General features: G+C 48.7%; 1 protein-coding gene across 2 annotated transcripts in view; it reads left to right on the forward strand.

The window, feature by feature from the left end:
- Positions 1-285: 285 nt before the first annotated feature.
- The window catches only part of NRDE2 (NRDE-2, necessary for RNA interference, domain containing), a 47,816-nt gene continuing 26,683 nt past the window's right edge, over positions 286-21,418 (forward strand). The window contains exons 1-3 of one of the 2 annotated variants that reach the window (XM_006042254.4): positions 286-474; positions 15,403-15,514; positions 17,964-18,197. In XM_006042254.4, the coding sequence (XP_006042316.4) occupies positions 417-474; positions 15,403-15,514; positions 17,964-18,197 (404 nt within the window). In that variant the 5' untranslated portion in view covers positions 286-416. Of the gene's footprint in view, positions 475-15,402; positions 15,515-17,963; positions 18,198-21,050; positions 21,227-21,418 lie in introns of those variants that run through there. The other variant, XM_006042255.4, reaches the window with a different exon arrangement.

Raw genomic sequence — 21,418 nt, forward strand, 5'->3', positions numbered from 1 at the left:
CAAAAAAAAAGCTTGGAAAAAAAAAAAAAGCTTGGGGAATCTGATTAACTTGACTCACTCAGTAAGTCAGGGTGTAAACTCAGGCGCGGAATCAGAATTCCAAATTCCTAGAACTTTCTGCTCTGAAGAACTGGCACCTACACGCTCAGTATTTCCTGGTTCTCAAAGAAGCGAGCAGGTACTGATGACTGGGAGGAGGTCCCTTCCGCCCCGCCCCGCCCCGCCCCGCCCTACCCCGCCCTTTTCGTTCCGCCCCTTTTTTATTCCGCCCCGCCCCCATGGCTGAGGACTAGGCTCAGGGAGCGACAGAGAAAACCACACTTCCCAGAGTGCACCGCCACCGCAACGGCCTCACTGTCGGCCTCGGGCTCCCGGTGCCATCTTTGTGGGGTGAGGAGGCGGCGCGGCCTGTGACCATGGCGCTCTTCCCCGCCTTTGCGGGTGTCGCCGAGGCTCCGGACAGCGGGAGGAAAGGTGAGCCCCCAGGGGGGATGAAGAAGGCGCTCGGCGGGCTTGCAGGGGCCGGCTCTCGGCCATTGCCTTGGGTTTGTTTACCCGCTTGTATCCCAGAGTTCTCCGCGGCGCTGCAGGGCCCTCTGGGAGGACGGGCTCTCGGAGGGCTTCTGGGCCGGAGGTGTAGCATCCAGAGTGGGAGAGAGGCGGGAGGGGCCGCGGGCTGGGGCTTCTGTACAGCCGTGGCTTTGCGCCCCGCTTTTCTCCCGAGGCACGGTTACTTCATCTGTGAAACGGAAGCAGTGGTGTTTTCCCGGGGGAGACTCCTGATTCAAGTGCTGGGTGTGCTTCATTACAGCTTGCTTTCTTCCCCGTTTTACTTATTTCTGAATCGCTGGGTGCCTGTCTTTTGGCCGAACCAGAGCTAGAAAATTAGGGTCCGAAGCCCAAACGTAGTGGGCGCAGCTGCTGGGAATAAGCACTGGCATCTATTTACTGAAGGCTGACTGTAGGCCCGGTAACGGTGTTACATACTTTATTCAAGCCTTGAACATTCCCAGGAGCTCTGCATTGTTAAAAATTGTGGCACACAGTGAGGAAACCGGGTCCTTTGTCCGACAGACGTTTTCCACCAAATCCTTATGGTGTCCTAACATGCTTCTCTACCCTAGTGCCTCAGTCGTGTCCACCTCTGTGACCCCATGGACTGTCGCCCACCAGGCTCCTCTATCCACGGGATTCTCCCGGCAAGAATACTGGAGTGGGCTGCCTAGACCTCCTCCAGGGGATCTTCCCAACCAGGGATCAAACCCACATCTCCAGGCCTCTAGCATTGGCAGGCGGATTCTTTTACCCCTGAGCCACCATGGAAGCCCCCTCTACCCTAGAATTTCCTATCAGTTCAGTTCAATTCAGTCGCTCAGTCGTGACCGACTGCCTGCGGGCCCATGGACTGCAGCACACCAGGCCTCCCAGTCCATCACCAACTTCCAGAGCTTGCTCAAACTCAAGTCCATTGAGTTGGTGATGCCATCCAACCATCTCGTCCTCTGTCGTCTCCTTCTTATCCCGCCTTCAATCTTTCCCAGCATCAAGGTCTTTTCCAATGAGTCAGTTCTTCACATCAGGTGGCCAAAGTATTGGAAGTTCAGCTTCAGCATCAGACCGTCCAATGAATATTCAGGACTGATTTCCTTTAGGATGGATTGGTTGCATTTCCTTGAACTCCAAGGCACTCTCAAGAGTCTTCCTCAACACCACAGTTCAAAAGCATCAATTCTTCAGTGCTCAGCTTTCTTTATGGACCAACTCTCACATCCATACATGACTACTGGAAAAACCATAGCTTTGACTAGATGGACCTTTGTTAGCAAAGTAATGTCTCTGCTTTTTACTATGCTGTCTAGGTTGGCCATAGCTTTTCTTCTAAGTAGCAAGCGTCTTAATTTCATGACTGCAGTCACCCTCTGCAGTGATTTTAGAACTCAAGAAAATAAAATCTGTCACTGTTCCCATTGTTTTCCCATCTCTTTGCCATGAAGTGATGAGGCAGATGCCATGATCTTAGTTTTTTGAATGTTGAGCTTTAAGCCAACTTTTCCACTCCGCTCTTTCACTTTCATCAAGAGGCTCTTTAGTTCCTCTTCACTTTCTGCCATAAGGGTGGTGTCAGCTGCATATCTGAGGTTATTGATATTTCTGCCAGCAGTCTTGATTCCAGCTTGTGCTTCATCCAGCCTGGCTTTTGGCATGATGTACTTTGCATATTGGACTTCCCTGGTGGCTCAGACGGTAAAGCGTCTGTCTACAATGCAGTAGACCTAGGTTCGATCCCTGGGTTGGGAAGATCCACTGGAGAAGGAAATGGCAATCCACTCTAGGACTATTGCCTGGAAAAGCCCATGGACAGAGGAGCCTGGTAGGCTACAGTTCATGGGGTCGCAAAGAGTAAGTTAAATAAGCAGGGTGACAATATACAGCCTTGACATACTCCTTTTCCTATTTGGAACTAATCTGTTCTGTGTCCATTTCTAACTGTTACTTCTTGACCTGCATACAAATTTCTCAGGAGACAAGTCAGGTGGTCTGGTATTGCCATCTCTTGAAGAATTTTCCACAGTTTATTGTGATCCACACAGTCAAAGGCTTTGGCATAGTCAATAAAGCAGAAATAGATGTTTTTCTGGAACTCTCTTGCTTTTTCAGTGACCCAGCGGATGTTGGCAATTTGATCTGTGGTTCCTCTGCCTTTTCTAAATCCAGCTTGAACATATGGAAGTTCACGGTTCAAGTACTGTTGAAGCCTGGCTTGGAGAATTTTGAGCATTACTTTGCTAGCGTGTAGATGAGTGCCATTGTGTGGTAGTTTGAGCATTCTTTGGCATCTCCTTTCTTTGAAATTGGAATGAAAACTGACTTTTTCCAGTCCTTTGGCCACTGCTGAGTTTTCCAAATTTGCTGGCATATTGAGTACAGCACTTTGATGGCATCATCTTTCAGGATTTGAAATAGCTCAACTGGAAATCCATCACCTCCACTAGCTTTGTTCATTGTGATGCTTCCTAAGGCCCACTTGACTTTGAATTCCAGGATGTCTGGCTCTAGGTGAGTGATCACACCATTGTGATTATCTGGGTCATGAAAATCTTTTTTTGTATAGTTCTTCTGTGTATTCTTGCCACCTCTTAATATCTTCTGCTTCTGTTAGGTCCATACCATTTCTGTCTTTTATTGAGCCCATCTTTGCATGAAATGTTTCCTTGGTATCTCTTAATTTCTTGAAGAGCTCTCTAGTCTTTCCCATTCTATTGTTTTCCTCTATTTCTTTGCACTGATCACTGAGGTAGGCTTTCTTATCTCTCCTTGCTATTCTTTGGAACTCTGCATTCAGATGCTTATATCTTTCCTTTTCTCCTTTTCCTTTCGCTTCTCTTTTCACAGCTGTTTGTAAGGCCTCCTCAGACAACCATTTTGAATTTTGCATTTCTTTTTCTTGGAGACGGTCTTGATTCCTGCCTCCTGTAGAATGTTATGAACCTCTGTCCATAGTTCTTCAGGCACTCTGTCTATCAGATTTAATCCCTTGAATCTATTTCTCACTTCCACTGTATAATCATAAGAGATTTGATTTAGGCCATACATGAATGGTCTAGTGGATTTCCCTACTTTCTTCAGTTTCAGTCTGAATTTGGCAATAAGGAGTTCATGATCTGAGCCACAGTCAGCTCCCGGTCTTGTTTTTGCTGACTTAGGGAGCTTCTCCGTCTTTGGTTGCAAAGAATGTAATCAGTCTGATTTCATTATTGACCGTCTGGTGTTGTCCATGTGTAGAGCCTTCTCTTGTGTTGTTGGAAGAGGGTGTTTGCTATGACCAGTGCATTCTCTTGGAAGAACTCTATTAGCCTTTGCCCTGCTTGATTCTGTACTCCAAGGCCAAATTTGCCTGTTACTCCAGGTATTTCTTGACTTCCTACTTTTGCATTCCAGTCCCCTATAATGAAAAGAACATCTTTTTGGGGTGTTAGTTCTAGAAGGTCTTGTAGGTCTTCATAGAACCGTTCAACTTCAGCTTCTTCAGCACTACTTGTCAGGGCATAGACTTGGATTACTGTGCTGTTGAATGGTTTGTTTTGGAAACAACAGAGATCATTCTGTCGTTCTTGAGATTGCATCCAGGTACTGCATTTTGGACTCTCTTGTTGACTATGATGGCTGCTCCATTTCTTCTGAGGGATTCCTGCCCGCAGTAGTAGATACACTATCATCTACTATTTAACCCATTGCAGTCCATTTTAGTTTACTGATTTTTAAAATGTGGACATTCAGTCTTGCCATCTCCTGTTTGACCACTTCCAGTTTGCCTTGATTTATGGACCTGACATTCAAGGTTCCTATGCAGTATTCCTTTTTACAGCATCAGACTTTACTTCCATCACCAGTCACATCCACAACTGAGTGTTATTGCTTTGGCTCTTCATTCTTTCTGGAGTTATTTCTCCACTGATCTCCAGTAGCATATTGGGTACCTACGGACCTGGGGAGTTCATCTTTCAGTGTCCTATCTGTAATAGCACAGCCCCACCCATCAACAGAAAATTGGATTAAAGATTTACTGAGCTTGGCCCTGCCCATCAGAACAAGGCCCAGTGTCCCCTCAGTCAGTCTCTCCCATCAGGCACCTTCCATTAGCCTCTTATCATTCTCCATCAGAGGGCAGACAGACTGACATCCCCAATCACAGAAAACTAACCAATCTGATCACATGGACCACAGCCTTGTCTAACTCAGTGAAACTATGAGCCATGCTGTGTAGGGCCGCCCAAGACGGACGGGTCATGGTGAAGAGTTCTGACAAAATGTGATCCACTGGAGAAGGGAATGGCAAGACACTTCAGTATTCTTGCCTTGAGAACCCCACAAACAGTATGAACAGAATTTCATGGAAGCTGGTGGTTATATCTAGAGAGTTAGGTTCAGTCTGAAAATACCTCATTGGGTTTGCTCTGCACTTGGCATTGATCCAAATCATGAGGCTGAGCTGCCTAATTTCCTCTCCCTTAGTGGTTAAGATGGACCATTGGGTTCCTGGACAGCCTGTTACATCCGTTATGAAGCTGCCCATGGGTCTTTCACCTAAAAAACTTCCATCTCTGTTCTCCAACCTTCTCCTACCGGTTAGAACTTTTATTAGACAGTGATATCCTTCCATTTTTTTTTATCCTTAATATGAGCAACTACATTTCCCTTCCTTTTCTTCTTTAAAGTATAGTTGATTTACCACGTTTGAGGTGTACAGCAGGGTGATTCAGCTATATATATATATATATTCTTTTTCAGGTTTTTTCCATTACAGGTTTTTACAGAATGTGGTTCTCTGTGCTGTACAGTAGGTTCTCGATGTTTCTCTATTTTATATATAGTATGTATCTGTTAATGCCGAGTCCCAAGTTTATCCCCACCCCCCATTTCTGTTTCTTAATTGCAGAGTATTCTGCATTTTGCCTTAAATCCCAGAGATCATTCTACACTGGAGTATATAAATCTTTCTCAGTTCTTTCGGCTGGTACCTAGTGCTCCATCAAGTGACTGTCACTGACTTCATTCTGTCAGTCCCTCTTAAGGACATTAGACTGTTTCTGGTGTTTTGCTGTTAAAAACAGAAGTACTTTATCTTTGGCCTTATACTGTAAAGTGTTATGAAAATGTAAGATGGTATTAGTACTGATGTGTGCAGTTTTAATTAAAAAAAAAACAAAAAAAAACAGCACAACTCTTGGGCAGCAATACCAAAGCTAGTGAGAGAGGCTGTGTCCTCCACTCTCTCAGTTCTGTTAAGAGTTAAGCCAGGATTAAAGTAGGCATCATAGTCAGTAAGCGTTTTGGGGAGGCTGAGTTCAGCAGAATTCATTCTCTCAACAAACAGGTGTCCAGAGCCTCCCTTGTGTTAGGAGCAGCAGAGATCCCCCAGGGTGTGATCCTTCCAGTTCTTGAGCTTTTCTTTCTGCATCATCAGATTGATGAGGATTGTCTACTCTAATAAAACATTGTTGCCTGGGAGTCAGACATCTGGACAGAGTTGGGATGAAAGAGATGAGGCTCATGAATGAATGAATGAGACTGTGCTCTTGCACTCAGTCGCTCAGTCGTGTCTGACTTGGCAACCCAATGGACTTTAGTCTGGCAGGCTCCTCGTCCGTGGGGTTCTCTAGGCAGGAATACTGGAGTGGGCTGCCATTTCCTTCTCCAGAGGATCTTCCCAACCCAAGGGTTGAACTTGGCTGTTCTGCATTGCAGGCAGATTCTTTACCCACTGAGCCACCTGGGAAGTTCATGTGTTTCTGACATGAAAGTGAAAGTCACTCAGTCATGTCCGACTCTTTGCAACCCTAGGGACTATACAGTCCGTGGAATTCTCCAGGCCAGAATACTGGAGTGATTAGTCTTTTCCCTTCTCCAGGGGATCTTCCCAACCCAGGGATTGAACCCAGGTCTCCCGCATTGCAGGCGGATTCTTTACCAGCTGAGCCACAAGGGAAGCCCAGAAATACTGGAGTGGGTAGCCTGTCCCTTCTCCAGCGGATCTTCCCGACCCAGGAATCGAACCGGTGTCTCCAGCTTTGCAGGCAGATTCTTTACCAACTGAGTCATCAGGGAAGCCGTCTCTGACATAGATGTTACCAGTGTTTTCTTAGGCAGTCTCCCAAGGCAATAGAAATAAACAGAAAACAAATGGGACCTAATTAAACATACAGGCTTTTGCACAGCAAAGGAAACCATAGACAAAGGAAAAGACAGTCCACAGAATGAAAGAAAATACTTGCTAATGACACAGCTGACAATGGCTTAATTTCCAGAACATACAAATAGCTCATATGTAATTCAACAACAGAAGCTAAAGGACCCAGTTGAAAAGTGGTCAGAAGACCTAAGTAGACGTTTCTCTAAAGAAGACATACTGATGGCCAATAGGCACAATGAAGAGATGCTCAGCATTGCTAATGATTAGAGAAAAGCAAATCAAAATTACAATCAGGTACCAACTCAAACGGGTCAGAATAGCCATCATCAAAAAGTCCTCAAATAACAAATGCTGGAGAGGGTATGGAGGAAAGGGAACCCTCCTACTCTGCAGGTGGGAATGTCAGTTTGCGAGGCCACCATGGAGAATACTGTGGCTGCTGCTGCTGCTGCTGAGTCACTTCAGTCGTGTCCGACGCTGTGCGACCCCATAGACGGCAGCCCACCAGGCTCCCCCGTCCCTGGGATGCTCCAGGCAAGAACACTGGAGTGGGTTGCCATTTCCTTCTCCAATGCATGAAAGTGAAAAGTGAAAGTGAAGTCGCTCAGGCGTGTCCGACTCTTAGCGACCCCATGGACTGTAGCCTACCAGGCTCCTCCGTCCATGGGATTTTCCAGGCAAGAGTTCTGGAGTGGGGTGCCATCGCCTTCTCTGATGGAGAACACTGTGGAGGCTCCTTAAAAAACTAAAAGCAGAGCTACCATATGAGCAGTAGCCCCACTCGCAGGCATGTATCTGGAGAAGACAGTACTTTGAAAAGATAGGTGTACCCCAGTGTTCGTTTCAGCACTGTTACAATAGCCGAGACGTGGAGACAGCTTGGCTGCTCATCAGCAGGTGAAGGGCCGAGGGAGGCGCAGCACAGACGCACAGCGGGCGCTGCTCAGCCAGAGCGCGAGAACGCCGCCTGCAGCCGTGCGAGCGATGGACAGACACCATGTTGTGTCGCTCACATGTGGAGTCTGAACTGTGGCACGGACGAGCCTGTCTGTGAGATAGAAACAGCCTCGGGGGTAGAGAACAGATGCGTGGTGCCACAGGGGAAGGGGCTGGGGGCGGGTGGGCTGGGAGTGTGCGGTTAGTAGATACAGACTGTTGTGTACAGAGTGGACAAACAGCAAGGTCCACTGAGCGTCTCAGGGACTGGGTTCAGAACCCTGGGGGAAACTCGAATGGAAGAGAATATAAAGCAGAACACGCATTATGTGGGCTTCCCAGGTGGCGCTAGTGGTAAAGAACCTGCCGGCCAGGGCAGGAGACATGAGATGTGGGTTCAGTCCCTGGGTCAGGAAGATCCCCTGGAGAAGGCCTTGGCATTCAGTCCAGTCTTCTTGCCTGGAGAATTCCATGCACTGAGGAGCCTGGCGGGCTGCAGTCCATAGGGTTGCAAAGAGCGACTGAAGGGATTTCACACACACGTGTGTATAATGGAGTTACTTTGCTGTACAACACAAATCAGCACATTTTAAATCAAGTACACTTTGGTAAATAAACTATATGCGATTCACTAGTCTAAATGTTTACAAATACGTATGAAGTCATTGAATCCTCATAACAACTCTGTGAAGTCAGTACTATCGGCAGCATTTTTCAGGAGAAGGAAGCAGAAACACAGAGCCCAGGATTTGGGCTTTGACCTGGGCTCAAGCAATACGGCTTCAAAATCATGGACTCTTTTTAAAAAAAAAAATTTTGCATATTTTAATTTCAGAACTAAAAAACCACAACACACACATTGAAACCCTCCTGCTGTCTCTGGCTTCTCACTTGAGGAGCCCCAGGCCTACTCCACCACACCCATGCCAGGATCGAGGTGGGCCTGGGCGTTGATGGAGATGAAGCGTGTGTTCTCGTAAACATGACTCTTTGCTGCTGAGCTTTTGAACCATAGGCCTGACTCTGTTGCTCTGGGTAAACACAAACACCATCACGGCCTTTTAAGGCCCCTGAGCCTCTCTGGCTCCATTTTGCTCCCACTTCCTCTCACCCCCAGAGGTTCAGCCATAAACAGCGCCTGCTGCGTGACAGTCACGCCGTCTCCCTTTCAGGCCTCTGTGTAAGCCGTCCGCCCTGCCTTGATGCCTCCTAGAAGCGCGTGTGCCTACTGTTTTCTCACCGTTTCGGTCTCACTGAGCTGTCCTCACGGGCAGCTGTCTCTCACCCTGCCTAGTTTGGACTGGGGGACCTACCTGTGCTGCCACGGTCCTGTGGGTTTTCTCTTCACTGGCCTGCGTCTCACCACACGTGACCCAGTGCCCCTGTGTCAGCCCCCTGAGGGCCATCCTGGGCATGTCCTGCTCACTGACCATCTCCAGAACTCAGAACGGTGGCTGGCCCTCAGTGAAGACGTGCTGATGACAGGAGAGCCTGGGAGAGACGAGGGGTTAGTGTTTGGTTCAGAGTTGCGCAGCGAGCAGACGAAGAAGACGGTGTTTGAACGCAGGTCCTTCTGATACCAGGAAATGGACTGTGAGCTGCGCTGTGATAATGCGGCGCTGGGGTGTGGTTGCTCACGTTTTCCCCTTGGATCCTGGGGTCTCTTCCAAGTGTGTTAACTCTGGGAAGGCTGGCCTTGCGGAGGTCCTCTGTACTTACTGTCTTCCGTGCAGTTCTTAGCCACGTTTCCAGGTGCTTTCTGCATGAAAACTTGTGCTCTTAGACTCTGTCAGGAGCCAGACGGAGAGCTTGGCGCACTGTTCTTTGAAGGAGCAGCGCCCTTCCCTAAGTGAAGTCGCTCAGTCGTGTCCGACTCTTTGCAACCCCGTGGACTGTAGCCTATCAGGCTCCTCCGTCCATGGGATTCTCCAGGCAAGAATACTGGAGTGGGTTGCCATTTCCTGCTCCAGAGGATCTTTCCAGCCCAGGGATTGAGCCCAGGTCTCCCACATTGCAGGCAGACACTTTAACCTCTGAGCCACCAGGGAAGCACTGCCCTTCCCTAATGCACATGTTATAGAGCCCTGGACTCCTTTGGAATTAGCGTCCCTGGAGGGTGGTGCTCGCTTCTGTTCATGGGAGCTGTTGGTGCTCCTACGTACACCGGTCTCCTCCTCTCCTGGAAGGCAGAGCTTTCCTGTGACACCTCCCCTAAGTGAAGAAATGATTACCTTAGGACGCACCTTGTTGAGGGATGCACAGAGTAAATCCAGATAAAGCAGAGATGGTTCCACGCTGTGGCGGCTCGGTGCTGAGATGCTGAGCCTGGTTCCTGGGGAGCGAGTGTGGCGGGGCCCCTGTCTGCCTGGGGTGCTCGCTGCAACACGAATGCTGAATGCTCCTTTTGCTTTTTGCCTTTTTTTTTTTCCGTGTAAGCACTAAAATCCTCTTTGGATTTCTTTAGGTTAGCAAAAATAGTTACTCATGTAGGCCTTTTGGGAAAGAAAAGTGGCGTAAAGTGAACTGTAGAAAAGCGGAGGATACCCATAACACGATGAGAAGTGGCTGCAGAACAAGGGCATTGTATCCAATCGTGACTCAACATCTGTGTCTAAAGTTTACATCTGTGACAGTTCCTTATTTCCTTTATCTGTGTGTGTGAGTTGCTTTAGTCGTGTCTGACTCTTTGCGACCCCGTGGACTGTAGCCCGCCAGGCTTCTCCGTCAATGGGATTTCCCAGACAAGAACACTGGAGTGGGATGCCATTTCCTTTTCCAGGGGATTTTCCCAACCCAGGGATCAAACCTGTGTCTCCTGTATTGGAGGCAGATTCTTTACTGTCTGAGCCACCAGGGAAGCCTCCTTTATCTATAATGGAATTGAATCAAAGCATTTTCCCTGGTGATGGAGAAATAAAATTATATAAGAAACTTACATAAAGTTCAAATCAACTTATTCAAATCACAAAAAGATTTGCACTTGAAGTATTCACGATGATTCGTATTGTTTTGTGTAAAGTCTCAGATAATGTGGTTCTTCCAGTTCCTGCCTGGTTTTGTTAGGCATCGGATCTAAAGCTGTTTTTCTGCCTGGCACCTTCCCCTTCTTCCTTTCTTAGACACGTGTATGGGTGTAGCAGGGCGCTAACTTCCAGGTAAGTTTCAACCTGTGATTTACTTACCTGCAGGGACAGAAGGTTTATCAGCCAGTCAGCTTTTCTGCCTTAAACCCTAGTGGTATTCTGCCAGTCTTCTCTGAGACACTTTACATCCTGCTTGGTCGTAGCATGATTATCTAAATACATAATCAGCATTTGCAAATTATTTGAGGATGTAAGTAAATATAGAAAAGGACTTTGCAATCTGATTTATAATTATCTTTTGATCTCAGATAGCTTTCCAGGATTCTGTGTAATTAAAATTTGACAATGCAAATGTATCATGTGAAGTGTTAGGATTAAACGTAAGTACCAGGAGAGCAGGGACTTGTTCGCCACTGTGCCTCCAAAGCCTGGAGCTGTGTCTGTACACGCAGTCACGCAGTGGGTGTTCCGTTTTTTAATGATTACATCTGCATGTACAGTGAAGACCAGAGAAATTGCAAAGTTGAGCTTCATACCCAGATAATGGCATCCTTTTGACAATCTCGGATTCTTCCAGTTCTGTAAACCAGGTGCTGGAGTACAAGGATGCAAAGAGATGATTCAGAGCCTCATTCATTTTATTTATTCAACAAATACTGACTGACTCCACCTACTTCGTCCCGAGGCACTGTGCCTGGAGAAGAGAACGCAGGAGGGAACCGTGAGGCTCCTGTCCTCCTGTGCTCTTGGTTTGGGAGGAAGGAAGTGGGAGGAGTGGAGGCAAGCTGGAACCTTGGCAGCAGGAGCTGTAGAGCGGTCGGTGTGGTTGTCTGGCTGGCAGAGTATTTCCGTTTGTCGTTTCTTTCTTCTTTTGCCACTCTCGGTGGTGTCAGAGTAGTCTACTCATCTGCTCCCTGTAAGGACCTGAGCTGTTGACCTTTGGCTTAGGATCTGATTCGAAGACTTGACATGCAGATGAGATTACAGCAGGAAAATTGTCGAAATAGCCGCCTATGCCACCTGCAAAGAGACTTAGGAAAAACAGCGCCTTTGTTGAGGTGAATAGTTAGCTGTGGCTGGGTGGAGGGTTGAGACCCAGGGTTGGGGACTGCTGATCTGTAGAAGAGGGAGGGTCATCAAGGCTCTGCTCCCTGGGAGCTCTCCGCAGCAGTATCCTGCTTCTCTCCTTCATCTTGGACTTCTTTGAAAGGCTGCGTATCAACAGTGAGTTCCTTGGTAAAAAATTTGAAAAGTTCTGGACTAGGTGATCTCCCCAATTTTCCAGGCCTGACATCAGTGAATATTAAACATTCCACGTGTGTTCACTGCTGATATGCTAGCTGCCTCGCTGCCCACCTGCAGAAACAGCAACTTCTTATCAGGTCAAAGATGCTTTCTTCCTACAAAAGGTCATTTGATTGAGATGAAGGTCACTTAGAGGGTCAGTGATGGCTTGAGTTCAAAACCCAAGCGTTTTAGTTCTTTATAAGCTACTTTTTTCCTCTCCACAGTGGCCCCATATGGCAAAATCTTAAATGCAGCCTTGTGCTCAGTCTCTCTGTCGTGTCCAACTCAGTGACCCCATGGACTGTAGGAGCCCCGACTCCAGGGGCCCGCCAGGCTCCTCTGTCCAGGCACGAATCCTGGAGTGGGTGGCCGTTCCTTCTGGAAAGCTTCCTTAATGCCTCCTGAAGGGCTCTGGAGGGCCACGCACTCTGTGGCTCTGCCGCGTTTGCCTTTCCTCCAGGCTGTCTCCACCATCTGAATGTTTACGGAGGGTCTAAGAGCCTCTGAGAGCATCTCTCCCTGCGTGTTGTTTGTCCCATCTTCCCCACTTTTCCTTTGTGCGTGATTGTTTTTGCTCAGTTGTGTCTGACCCTTTGCGACTCCATGGACTGCAGCATGCCAGGCTCCCCTGCCCTTCACTGTGGTAGAATCCAGTTATTGTGAAAATAATTGGATCTCAGTGAGCAACAGGAACTGTTTTCACATACCTCTTGCCAGTCAGGCCCAAAGGAAGGGAACCACCAGAGAAGCAGAAAGGAGACAGGGGAGGAAAGCCTGCGTGAGCAGCAGTCTCGGCGCTCCCTCGGTCAGGCCGCACCGCTTACTCCCTCCCTTGAGTCTCCTCTGTGCAGTGGAGATTGTGGTTCCTCCTGCAGAGGGGTGTTGTGGGGATTAAAACATGTAAGTTGCTTAGTCTGTTGCTTGGCCTGCAGTCAGGCCCTCCGTAGCTAGATCCCCTCTCTTCTTTCCCTTTTTTCCTGTGCTCTTTCTCTTTTCTCTGCAGGAGCTTTCCTTCCTTCCTCCACCCCCTCTTTTCCACAGATATTTATTAAACTCCTACTGATGTGTGCCAGGCATCGGTCTCAGTGCTGGGGATACAGCAGCAAGTGAAACGTTGGAACGTGCATTCCATTATCTCCTCCTCACTACGATGCACTTAGCATCAGGGACTAGAATACAGAATATATAAAGAAGTCTTACAACTCAATAGTAAAAACACATCCTGATTAAAAAATGGGCCAAAGATTTGAATAACTGTTTCTCCTGAATTACGGAGGGCCAACAAACACATGAAAAGATTCTCAACACTGTAAGTCACCAGGGAGATGGAAATCAAAAGCACAGTGAGAAACACAGCACAGCCCGTGGGTGACCGGAGCCTGCAAGACAGAGGGACGGGCCGGCAGCGACGCGGAGAAACTGCAATCCTCGTGCATGCCTTGTTCACGGGAGTATACAACGGTGCAGCCAGTTGGGAAAGCAGTCTGGCAGTTCCTCAAAGTGCTGAACGTGGGTTCCGATAGGACCCAGCAGTTCTGCTTCTAGATGGCTGCCCAAGATGACTGAAAACATGTGTCCACATAAAAACCGGTGCCTGAATGCTTTTAGCAGGGTTTGTTACAGCAGCCAAAAAGTGGAAGCAACCCAGGTGTCCTTCAACTGACAGTGGATAAGATGTCCCCTAACTGAAGATGGATATCCATAAACTAAAATTACTGTTGTTGTTCAGTCCTAAGTCGTGGTCAACTCTTTGTAACCCCATGAACTGCAGCACGCCAGGCTTCCCCGTCCTTCACCATCTCCTGGAGCTTGCTCGAACTCACGTCCACTGAACTGGTGATGCCATCCAGCCATCTCATCCTCCGCTGCCCCTTCTCCTCTTGCCTTCAATCTTTCTAAGCATCAAGGTCCTTTCCAATGAGATTATTCTGCAATAAAATGAAGTGAAATAGTGACACAGGCTACAGCGTAGACGAACCTTGGAAACATTACGTCAAGTGAAAGAAGCCAGTTATAAAAGAACATGTGTTGAATGATCCTGTTTATATTAAAATACTCAAAAGAGGCAAATGACTAGAAAGTAGATCAGTGCTTGCTTAGGGCTCGTGGGGGGCGGTGTGGGAGAGCAGGAGGCGGGTGCTGGAGCGTGGCCGCAGCGGGTGACGGTTTCTTTGGGGAGGGTGGAGACGTCCTAAACTTGCGGTGAGGGTGGCGGAATTCTGGACGCAGGAGAGGCCGGTGGCCGGCGCGCTGTAAACGGTGAGCCTGCGCGTTACGTCCCGCTGCAACTGTCAGGCGGCTAATTCACCCTGCTCGCCCCCTCTTCCCCGTTCCGTGCGTTCTTTCTCCTGAGCGTGGCGTTGTGCCCTGGCTCCCACACAGAGCGGGACGAGGTCCCTGCCCTCCGTGGGCCGCTTGCTGCGACCCCGCGCTTCCCCTTCCTTCCCAGCCAAGACTGCTAAAGGTCAGAAGGTAGGTAATTTAGAAATTGTAAATTGTAGAAGAGTCAGAAACGAATGGATAAGCAGGAAGAGGAAATGTTTTGGGCATTTAACCTCACCGCCCAGAGATAATCATTATTCATATCTTGTATAATTTTAGCATTCATTTAAAAACTTGACACCTTCCATTTTTGTTTTCACCAAGTACTGTTATAAGGGAAAGCTTATGTTACGCTACTCTACTAAGATTGTTGTTGTTTACTTGCTGAGTTATGTCCAACTCTTTTGTGTCCCCATGGACTGAGCCTGCAAGGCTCCTCTGCTCAAGGGATTTCTCAGGCAAGATACTGGAGTGGGCTGCCATTTCCTATTCCAGGGAATATTCCCGACCCAGAGGTTGAACCCACGTCTTCTGCCCTTGGCAGGTGGATTCTTGACCACTGAGTTACCTGGGAAGTCCAAAGTTAGTGTATAACAGGTCAAAGTAACCTATACTAGGCTAGAACATTGTAATTTTTTTTTTAATAAAAATACCTGAATCTTCTGTAATACTGTTAAGTATGGTAAGTTTTTATGCTTTTTTTTTTTAACTTTTCAGAATTGTCTAAATCAAATTTGGGGGTCAGGAAAACCTGATGCTTTGGGAGGTTTATGCTCATTAGCGTGTGGATGGAACACATACAGTCTCGTTGCATTTTAAGCCACACTTGTTATGTGGCTTTTGCTTAAGCCGCAGCCTGATATCACAAGAGGATTTCAGTCTTAAGTATTTTAGAGTGCATTAAAGCCCCATGCCCTGTGAAATAGGAATTTCATGCATTCCCTTCAGTCTCTGTGGACTGTTCAGAATGTCTGGCTTATGTTGGTTGTGAATTAGAATGTCAGTTGGTAAGATAGATTGCCAGTGTGAGAAAGCCCATTGAACTGATTTCACTCATCTTTTCTCCCTTTTCCCCGTGTGCAGAATTAGACTGGCTGAGTAACCCAAGCTTCCGTGTTGGAGCCATAACATCTCTGAGCCGACAGACTCAAGAGGCCACTGCAGCCCCTGTTTCTGAAGGGTCACCACTGACAAGGTAGTTTTTGTTTAATGATTTTATTTATTCCTGTTTTACTTTTGGCTGTGCTGGGTCTTCATTACTGTGCAGGTTTCTCTAGTTGGGGAGGGTGGGAGCCACTCTCCAGGGACGGTGCCGGCAGCTCACTGCGGTGGCCTCTCTGGTCGTGGAGCAGCGGCTGTGGGCCCGTGGGCTCGGGAGTGGCGTCTCCCGGCTCTGGAGTGTGGGCTTGGGGGTTGTGGTGTCTCCTGGCTGTGGAGCGTGGGCTCGGGGGTCGCATCTCCTGGCTCTGGAGCTTGGGCTCGGGGATTGAGTCTCCCGGCTCTGGAGTGTGGGCTCGGGGGTTGTGGCATCTCCCGGCTCTGAAGTGTGGGCTCAGGGGTTGCGTCTCCCGGCTCTGGAGCGTGGGCTCGGGGGTCGTGGTGTCTCCCAGCTCTGGAGCGTGGGCTCGGGGGTCGCGTCTCCCGGCTCTGGAGCGTGGGCTCGGGGGTCGTGGTGTCTCCCAGCTCTGGAGCGTGGGCTCGGGGGTCGCGTCTCCTGGCTCTGGAGCGTGGGTTCGGGGGTCGTGGTGTCTCCCAGCTCTGGAGCGTGGGCTCGGGGGTCGTGTCTCCTGGCTCTGGAGCATGGGCTCGGGGGTAGTGGTGTCTCCCAGCTCTGGAGCGTGGGCTCGGGGGTCGTGTCTCCTGGCTCTGGAGCATGGGCTCGGGGGTAGTGGTGTCTCCCAGCTCTGGAGCGTGGGCTCGGGGGTCGCGTCTCCTGGCTCTGGAGCGTGGGTTCGGGGGTCGTGGTGTCTCCCAGCTCTGGAGTGTGGGCTTGGGGGTCGTGGTGTCTCTCAGCTCTGGAGCGTGGGCTTGGGGGTCGCGTCTCCTGGCTCTGGAGCGTGGGCTGGGGGGGCGGGTCTCCTGGCTCTGGAGCGTAGGCTCGGGGGTTGAGTCTCCCAGCTCTGGAGCGTGGGCTCGGGGGTCACGTCTCCCAGCTCTGGAATGTGGGCTCGGGGGTTGTGGTGTCTCCCAGCTCTGGAGCGTGGGCTCGGGGGTCGCGTCTCCTGGCTCTGGAGCATGGGCTTGGGGGTTGCGTCTCCTGGCTCTGGAGCGTGGGCTCAGGAGTCGCATCTCCCAGCTCTGGAGTGTGGGCTCGGGGATTGTGGTGTCTTCCGGCTCTGGAGCATGGAGCATGGGCTCGGGGGTCGCGTCTCCTGGCTCTGGAGCATGGGCTCGGGGGTCACGTCTCCTGGCTCTGAAGCGTGAGCTCGGGAGTCGCATCTCCTGGCTCTGGAGTGTGAGATCGGGGATTGTGATGCACAGGCTTAGTTGATCCGTGGCAGTGGGATTTTCGCTGTTGGACCAGCGATTGAACCCGTGTCTCCTGCATTGATGGGCAGATTCTGCAGCACTGAGCCACCAGGGAAGCCCATGGTAGGTTTTTGATAGGCGGATTTTTAGTCTTTGTCAGCGTACCATCTCTAGCTTAGCTTGAGGAGTGAACCTTAGAAAACCTTGTGAGGAAAGAGTTAAGGAAAAGCTCTTTCTTTTACCAAACGTAATGAGGTGATCTTTGACTGTTTTCCCTTACCTCACTCTTTACAGATCACCCTTTTTTTTTTTCCCTCTTTGCATTGCAGTGGCAAGAACATGACACAGTTACTGCCAATAATTAGGCCACGAGGGAAATGGCATCATTGTGATTCTTAAGTAACTTTATTAACCTCATTAGTAACCTTTAGAATATTGTAATTCAGATATTTCTTTAGTTGCATAAAGATAGAAGTTACATGCAAAAATAGGAGGAGGTTTTGTTATAACATAGGATAAAAATCTCATGAAAACTTTGGGGAAAGCAAAGTGGCACACATCTCTACCCAGCTTTGAAAGAATTTTGTTATAGATCACTGGATTGAGAAATGAGCTCGCTCACCAATGTAGACCAAATGGTGTCATTAATATGAGGTACCGTAAAAATGTGGGAAGCCTTCAGAAATTGAGACTAGTTCGTGCACGAGAAGAGTAATGAGAAAGAGCTCATTCTAACTTTCAAAAACAAGGACCAGCGTTAAACCTTTTTTTTTTTTCTTTTCCTTTTTGGCATTAAGGACATCCTGGCATAATATATAGGACTGAAAATAAACCTTTTAGAGATTTTTAAAATACTGTATTTGATAACTGCTAGATTAACTTAAGAATATATAGCTATGAAAATAAAGGTTTAGAAGCTATAAAGATTAGAGTCTCTTCAGCCATGTCATTTTAGGTCCAACTCTTAAATCCTGAAGGTAAATTTATAAGCCAACTTTTAAATCTCCACGATAAGCATGCGCCGGGAAGGTACTGTGTGATGAACGAGCAAATAGTGAGCCTGTGGGTGATCATAGAGAATTGCCTTCTGCATGTTGGTCTACTTCTTACTTATTTGCATATTATTTCCCTAATTCTCTTTTGAAAATAATTCTAATGCTGACCTCCCCAAACAGGAGCCCTGTGAAATCAGAGCCTGCAGATGAAAGCGACACTAACAGAAAGCCCCAAGAAACAAGCAGGAAAAAGAAGAAAGAGAAAAAGAAGAAAAGGAAGCTTCAGCGCCACAAGAGAACCAGGAGGAAGCGCGGGCCCTCGGGTAGCAGTGAGTCTGAGTCAGACACTGATTCTGAAAAGGACAGCCCTTCCAGAAGCGTCAGAGACAGTAAAAGGGAATCAGAGAAACCGAAGTAGGTTTTCTGTTCTCAGATGTCTATGGTTTTTCAAATCTTGAATTTTTCTCCCTTCATTGTTGCCACAAGTGAGACATTTGAATGGTGATTTAGCCACTCAGTCAAAATGGAGTGAATACATTTGTCAGTAAAGCTGGGAAAAAACCAGAAAGGGCTGTGTCATTAGGTCAGCGAAAGAAAAGGAAAAAAAAGAAAACTTTCATTAAAAAAATAGGGCCATGATTTTATTTGAGAAATGTTAACTGGGCGCAGCAATGATTGTGTCAAAATCTGATTCAGACAAAAAGCCTGCAGGGCTCTTAAAGATGACAGACAGGCCTCACAGTGGCGTGTGGGCCAGCTGGCTCCTTAGTTCTATGCTTTTATCAAGAGTAAGAAACTTGCCTTAGCTTTCTCTTTCTCGATACACCTTTCTTTCAGTCACTCACATCACACCCCCCTCTGCAGGCACAGAGGACAGACTCGTGGCTGCCGTGCGGCCGGTGCCGGCGGGGCGGACGTGGAGGGAGGGTCAGCAGGTGGGCGCTGCCGTGTGGGGGACGGGCAGCAAGGCCCTGCTGCACCGCACAGGGAGCTGTCCAGGATCCTGAGACAGACGTCATGGAAAGGAGTGTAGAAGCAAAACCCTGTGTGTATACCAGACACACGCTCTCTCTCTGGCTGAGGTTGGCAGAGCTCTGGAAATGATCATTGCTTTTGTCCTGCTCACGTTTGTGTAGAACCACTGTGTTGAGGTGCGGAGTGGCTCCCGACCGCAGCGCTTCCTCCCCGTGGGGCCTTGTTCCTCCCTGCCGTCTCCCTGCCGTCTCCCCTGAGCACGGTGTGCCAGGCGTGCTGCAGACAGCCTCCGTCACGGCTTTTCCTCTCTGCTTAGGCTAGCATCCCCCTGCATGAGGGCACTTGCCCACACATGAGACAGGCGGCCTGTGGTGAAGCCACTTGAATTATTCCTCGTCTACCTTGCTTTTTCTTTTCTTTGTTCGTGTGCTCTAGATGAGAGAAAATGTTAAGTCCTACCCAAGGCATACTTAAAAATATTTAGTGCTGTTAAGGTTTTTGCAGCTCTTCAGGGATTATCTGTTCTTGCTGTGTACTTAGATGTCCCCGTGATGTCAGTGAGAGCTCTGGTTGGAGCGAGTCTGGAATCTGGTCTGTGGTTTCTATCAGAGACACAAACACCGTGCCTTCCAGGGTCCTCTGTCGTCAGGTCAGCGTTGAAGAACGCTTCAGGCCTCGGGGCTCAGAGGGGCAATGTTTATTTAGCTCACTCTGTCTCAGGTGGTGCACCTGTAACCCTAGAGAGGAAGAGATAAAGGAGTCCAGCAACAAGGTTCCAAATCGAGCTGGATTTCTGGGGGCAGGAGGGCATCCCTGGGGGCTCAGTGGTCAAGAATCTGCCTGCAGTGCAGGAGAGGCAGGTTTGATCCCTGGTCGGGAAGATCCCCTGGAGAAGGACATGGCAACCCACTCCAGTGTTCTTGCCTGGAGAATCCCATGGACAGAGGAGCCTGGTGGGCTACAGTCCACAGGGTCGCAGAGTCGGACACGACTGAGCGACGGAACAGCAGCAGCAGCATGTGGCTGGAAAGCACCCCTGCCTGGCCTCCATCGAGTCCCCCCGCAGCGGGCACAGGGCCTGGTGCGTAGAAAACACTTGGGTACATGTTTGCTAGCGTGAATGGGTGAGTGAATGAATCCCTGGCGCTCTTGCTTTTTAGTGCGTCTTCAAAGCAAAATACAGTAGTTGCTGTGTGTTCCAAAGACTCATCTGTAACTATTTGTCTTTTTTTTTCTTTATATGACTGAGGAAGATGAGTTTTAAAGGATTTCCTGAAATGGTACAGAAGCAACCATAAGAAATTTGAAAGATAGTTATTTTCAGCCTGTGCCTAACCACATCAGAAGTGATCTTTACAGCCTCTTGGCAGCTATATGATCCAGATAGCGCTTTTAAGTCTGTTGGTATTTTGTACAACGTCCCCATGAAGGTCAGAGCGGGCTGTCCTTGTCTTTTTTGTTCTTCCTACTCACTTGTGTAGTCTCTTCCTGGGAAGACGACCAGGAAGAGGTCTTGTTTCCATTTAGACAGGGGCTAAGATGTTCGTGAGTCGTGAGTGTCTCTCCGTGATGTCAGGAAAGCAGCCTGGGGGCCGGTGGGGGCGTGTGGGCTGTGTGGGACTCTGATTCCGGGGTCATCAGGGGCAGCCTCCGCACAGCTTCCGTGACCTCTGTTTCCCGGGGTGAGCTCCTCCTCACCTCCAGGTGGTGCCGCTCCCTCTTGTGTGCACAGCCCAGACCGCGCTGCTCCCGACTGTGGGCCCAGGAGGGCACTGCTCCCCAGGCGCGGTCTGCAGCCAGCCCTTCCCACCCCCAGCTGGCTTTCCATCTCTTTCCAGAACGCATCGATCTCTTTCTATCCCTTTAGCTGCTGCTTTTGGTTTCTGTCATCAGAAAACCCTCCACAGTTGTTCTGGAGGGGCGTGAGTTAAAACTCACCGTGTATTTTAACCCGAGACGCATCATCCTGTAAGTATTTATTGAGCAGCTGCTTTGCATCCCGGGAATATCATGCCCTTGCATTCCCAGCCAGAAGTGGTTTAGAAGCCTGGCGAGCCCTGGTTTCTATGGCCCAGCACTTAGTGGATGCTGTGACTCCTTGGGCAGCCTCTTGTGTCCGCAGCATCTTGAAGGATTTTCTTTAGAGGAAGAAAGATGTTAGATGCCAGAAAAACCTTTTCCCTCCTCTTAGTTGACTCCTAGGGAACTGGTTCTTTTGTGTCTGCCACGTCACAAATTGGTTCAAAGCGATAAATAAGGGTCTTGTCTTACAGTGGCCTCTCTGCCCTTTAGGTCAAGGTCCGTGCGTATAGGCAGAGCAGCCCGCACGGAGCCCAGGCTGTAAAAAGGAGACTGAGACCACGTCTGAGCGGCACCGGAGACTGAAGCGTTCAGAACCATGGCTTTGTTTTGTTGTTAAGTTTTGAGTTGAAATTAATTATCTGGCACTTTCAAATAAATTAGGCAAAGTAAGGGCAGCCTTATTTTCCCTCCTTCCTTTATTTCTTCCTTTCTTTCTTCCTCTTTCTTCCTTCCTTTCAAGAAAAAACCTTGTGTGTAAATATGTTTGAAAGTCAAGTTATAATCATTTAAATGAATTATTACTGTTATTTTTTAAAGATATCTATATCTCTCACGTTTATTTTAGGGATAAGTTGACT

Source organism: Bubalus bubalis, chromosome 11 (genome assembly GCF_019923935.1).
Source record: "Bubalus bubalis isolate 160015118507 breed Murrah chromosome 11, NDDB_SH_1, whole genome shotgun sequence".
Lineage (NCBI taxonomy): Eukaryota > Metazoa > Chordata > Mammalia > Artiodactyla > Bovidae > Bubalus > Bubalus bubalis.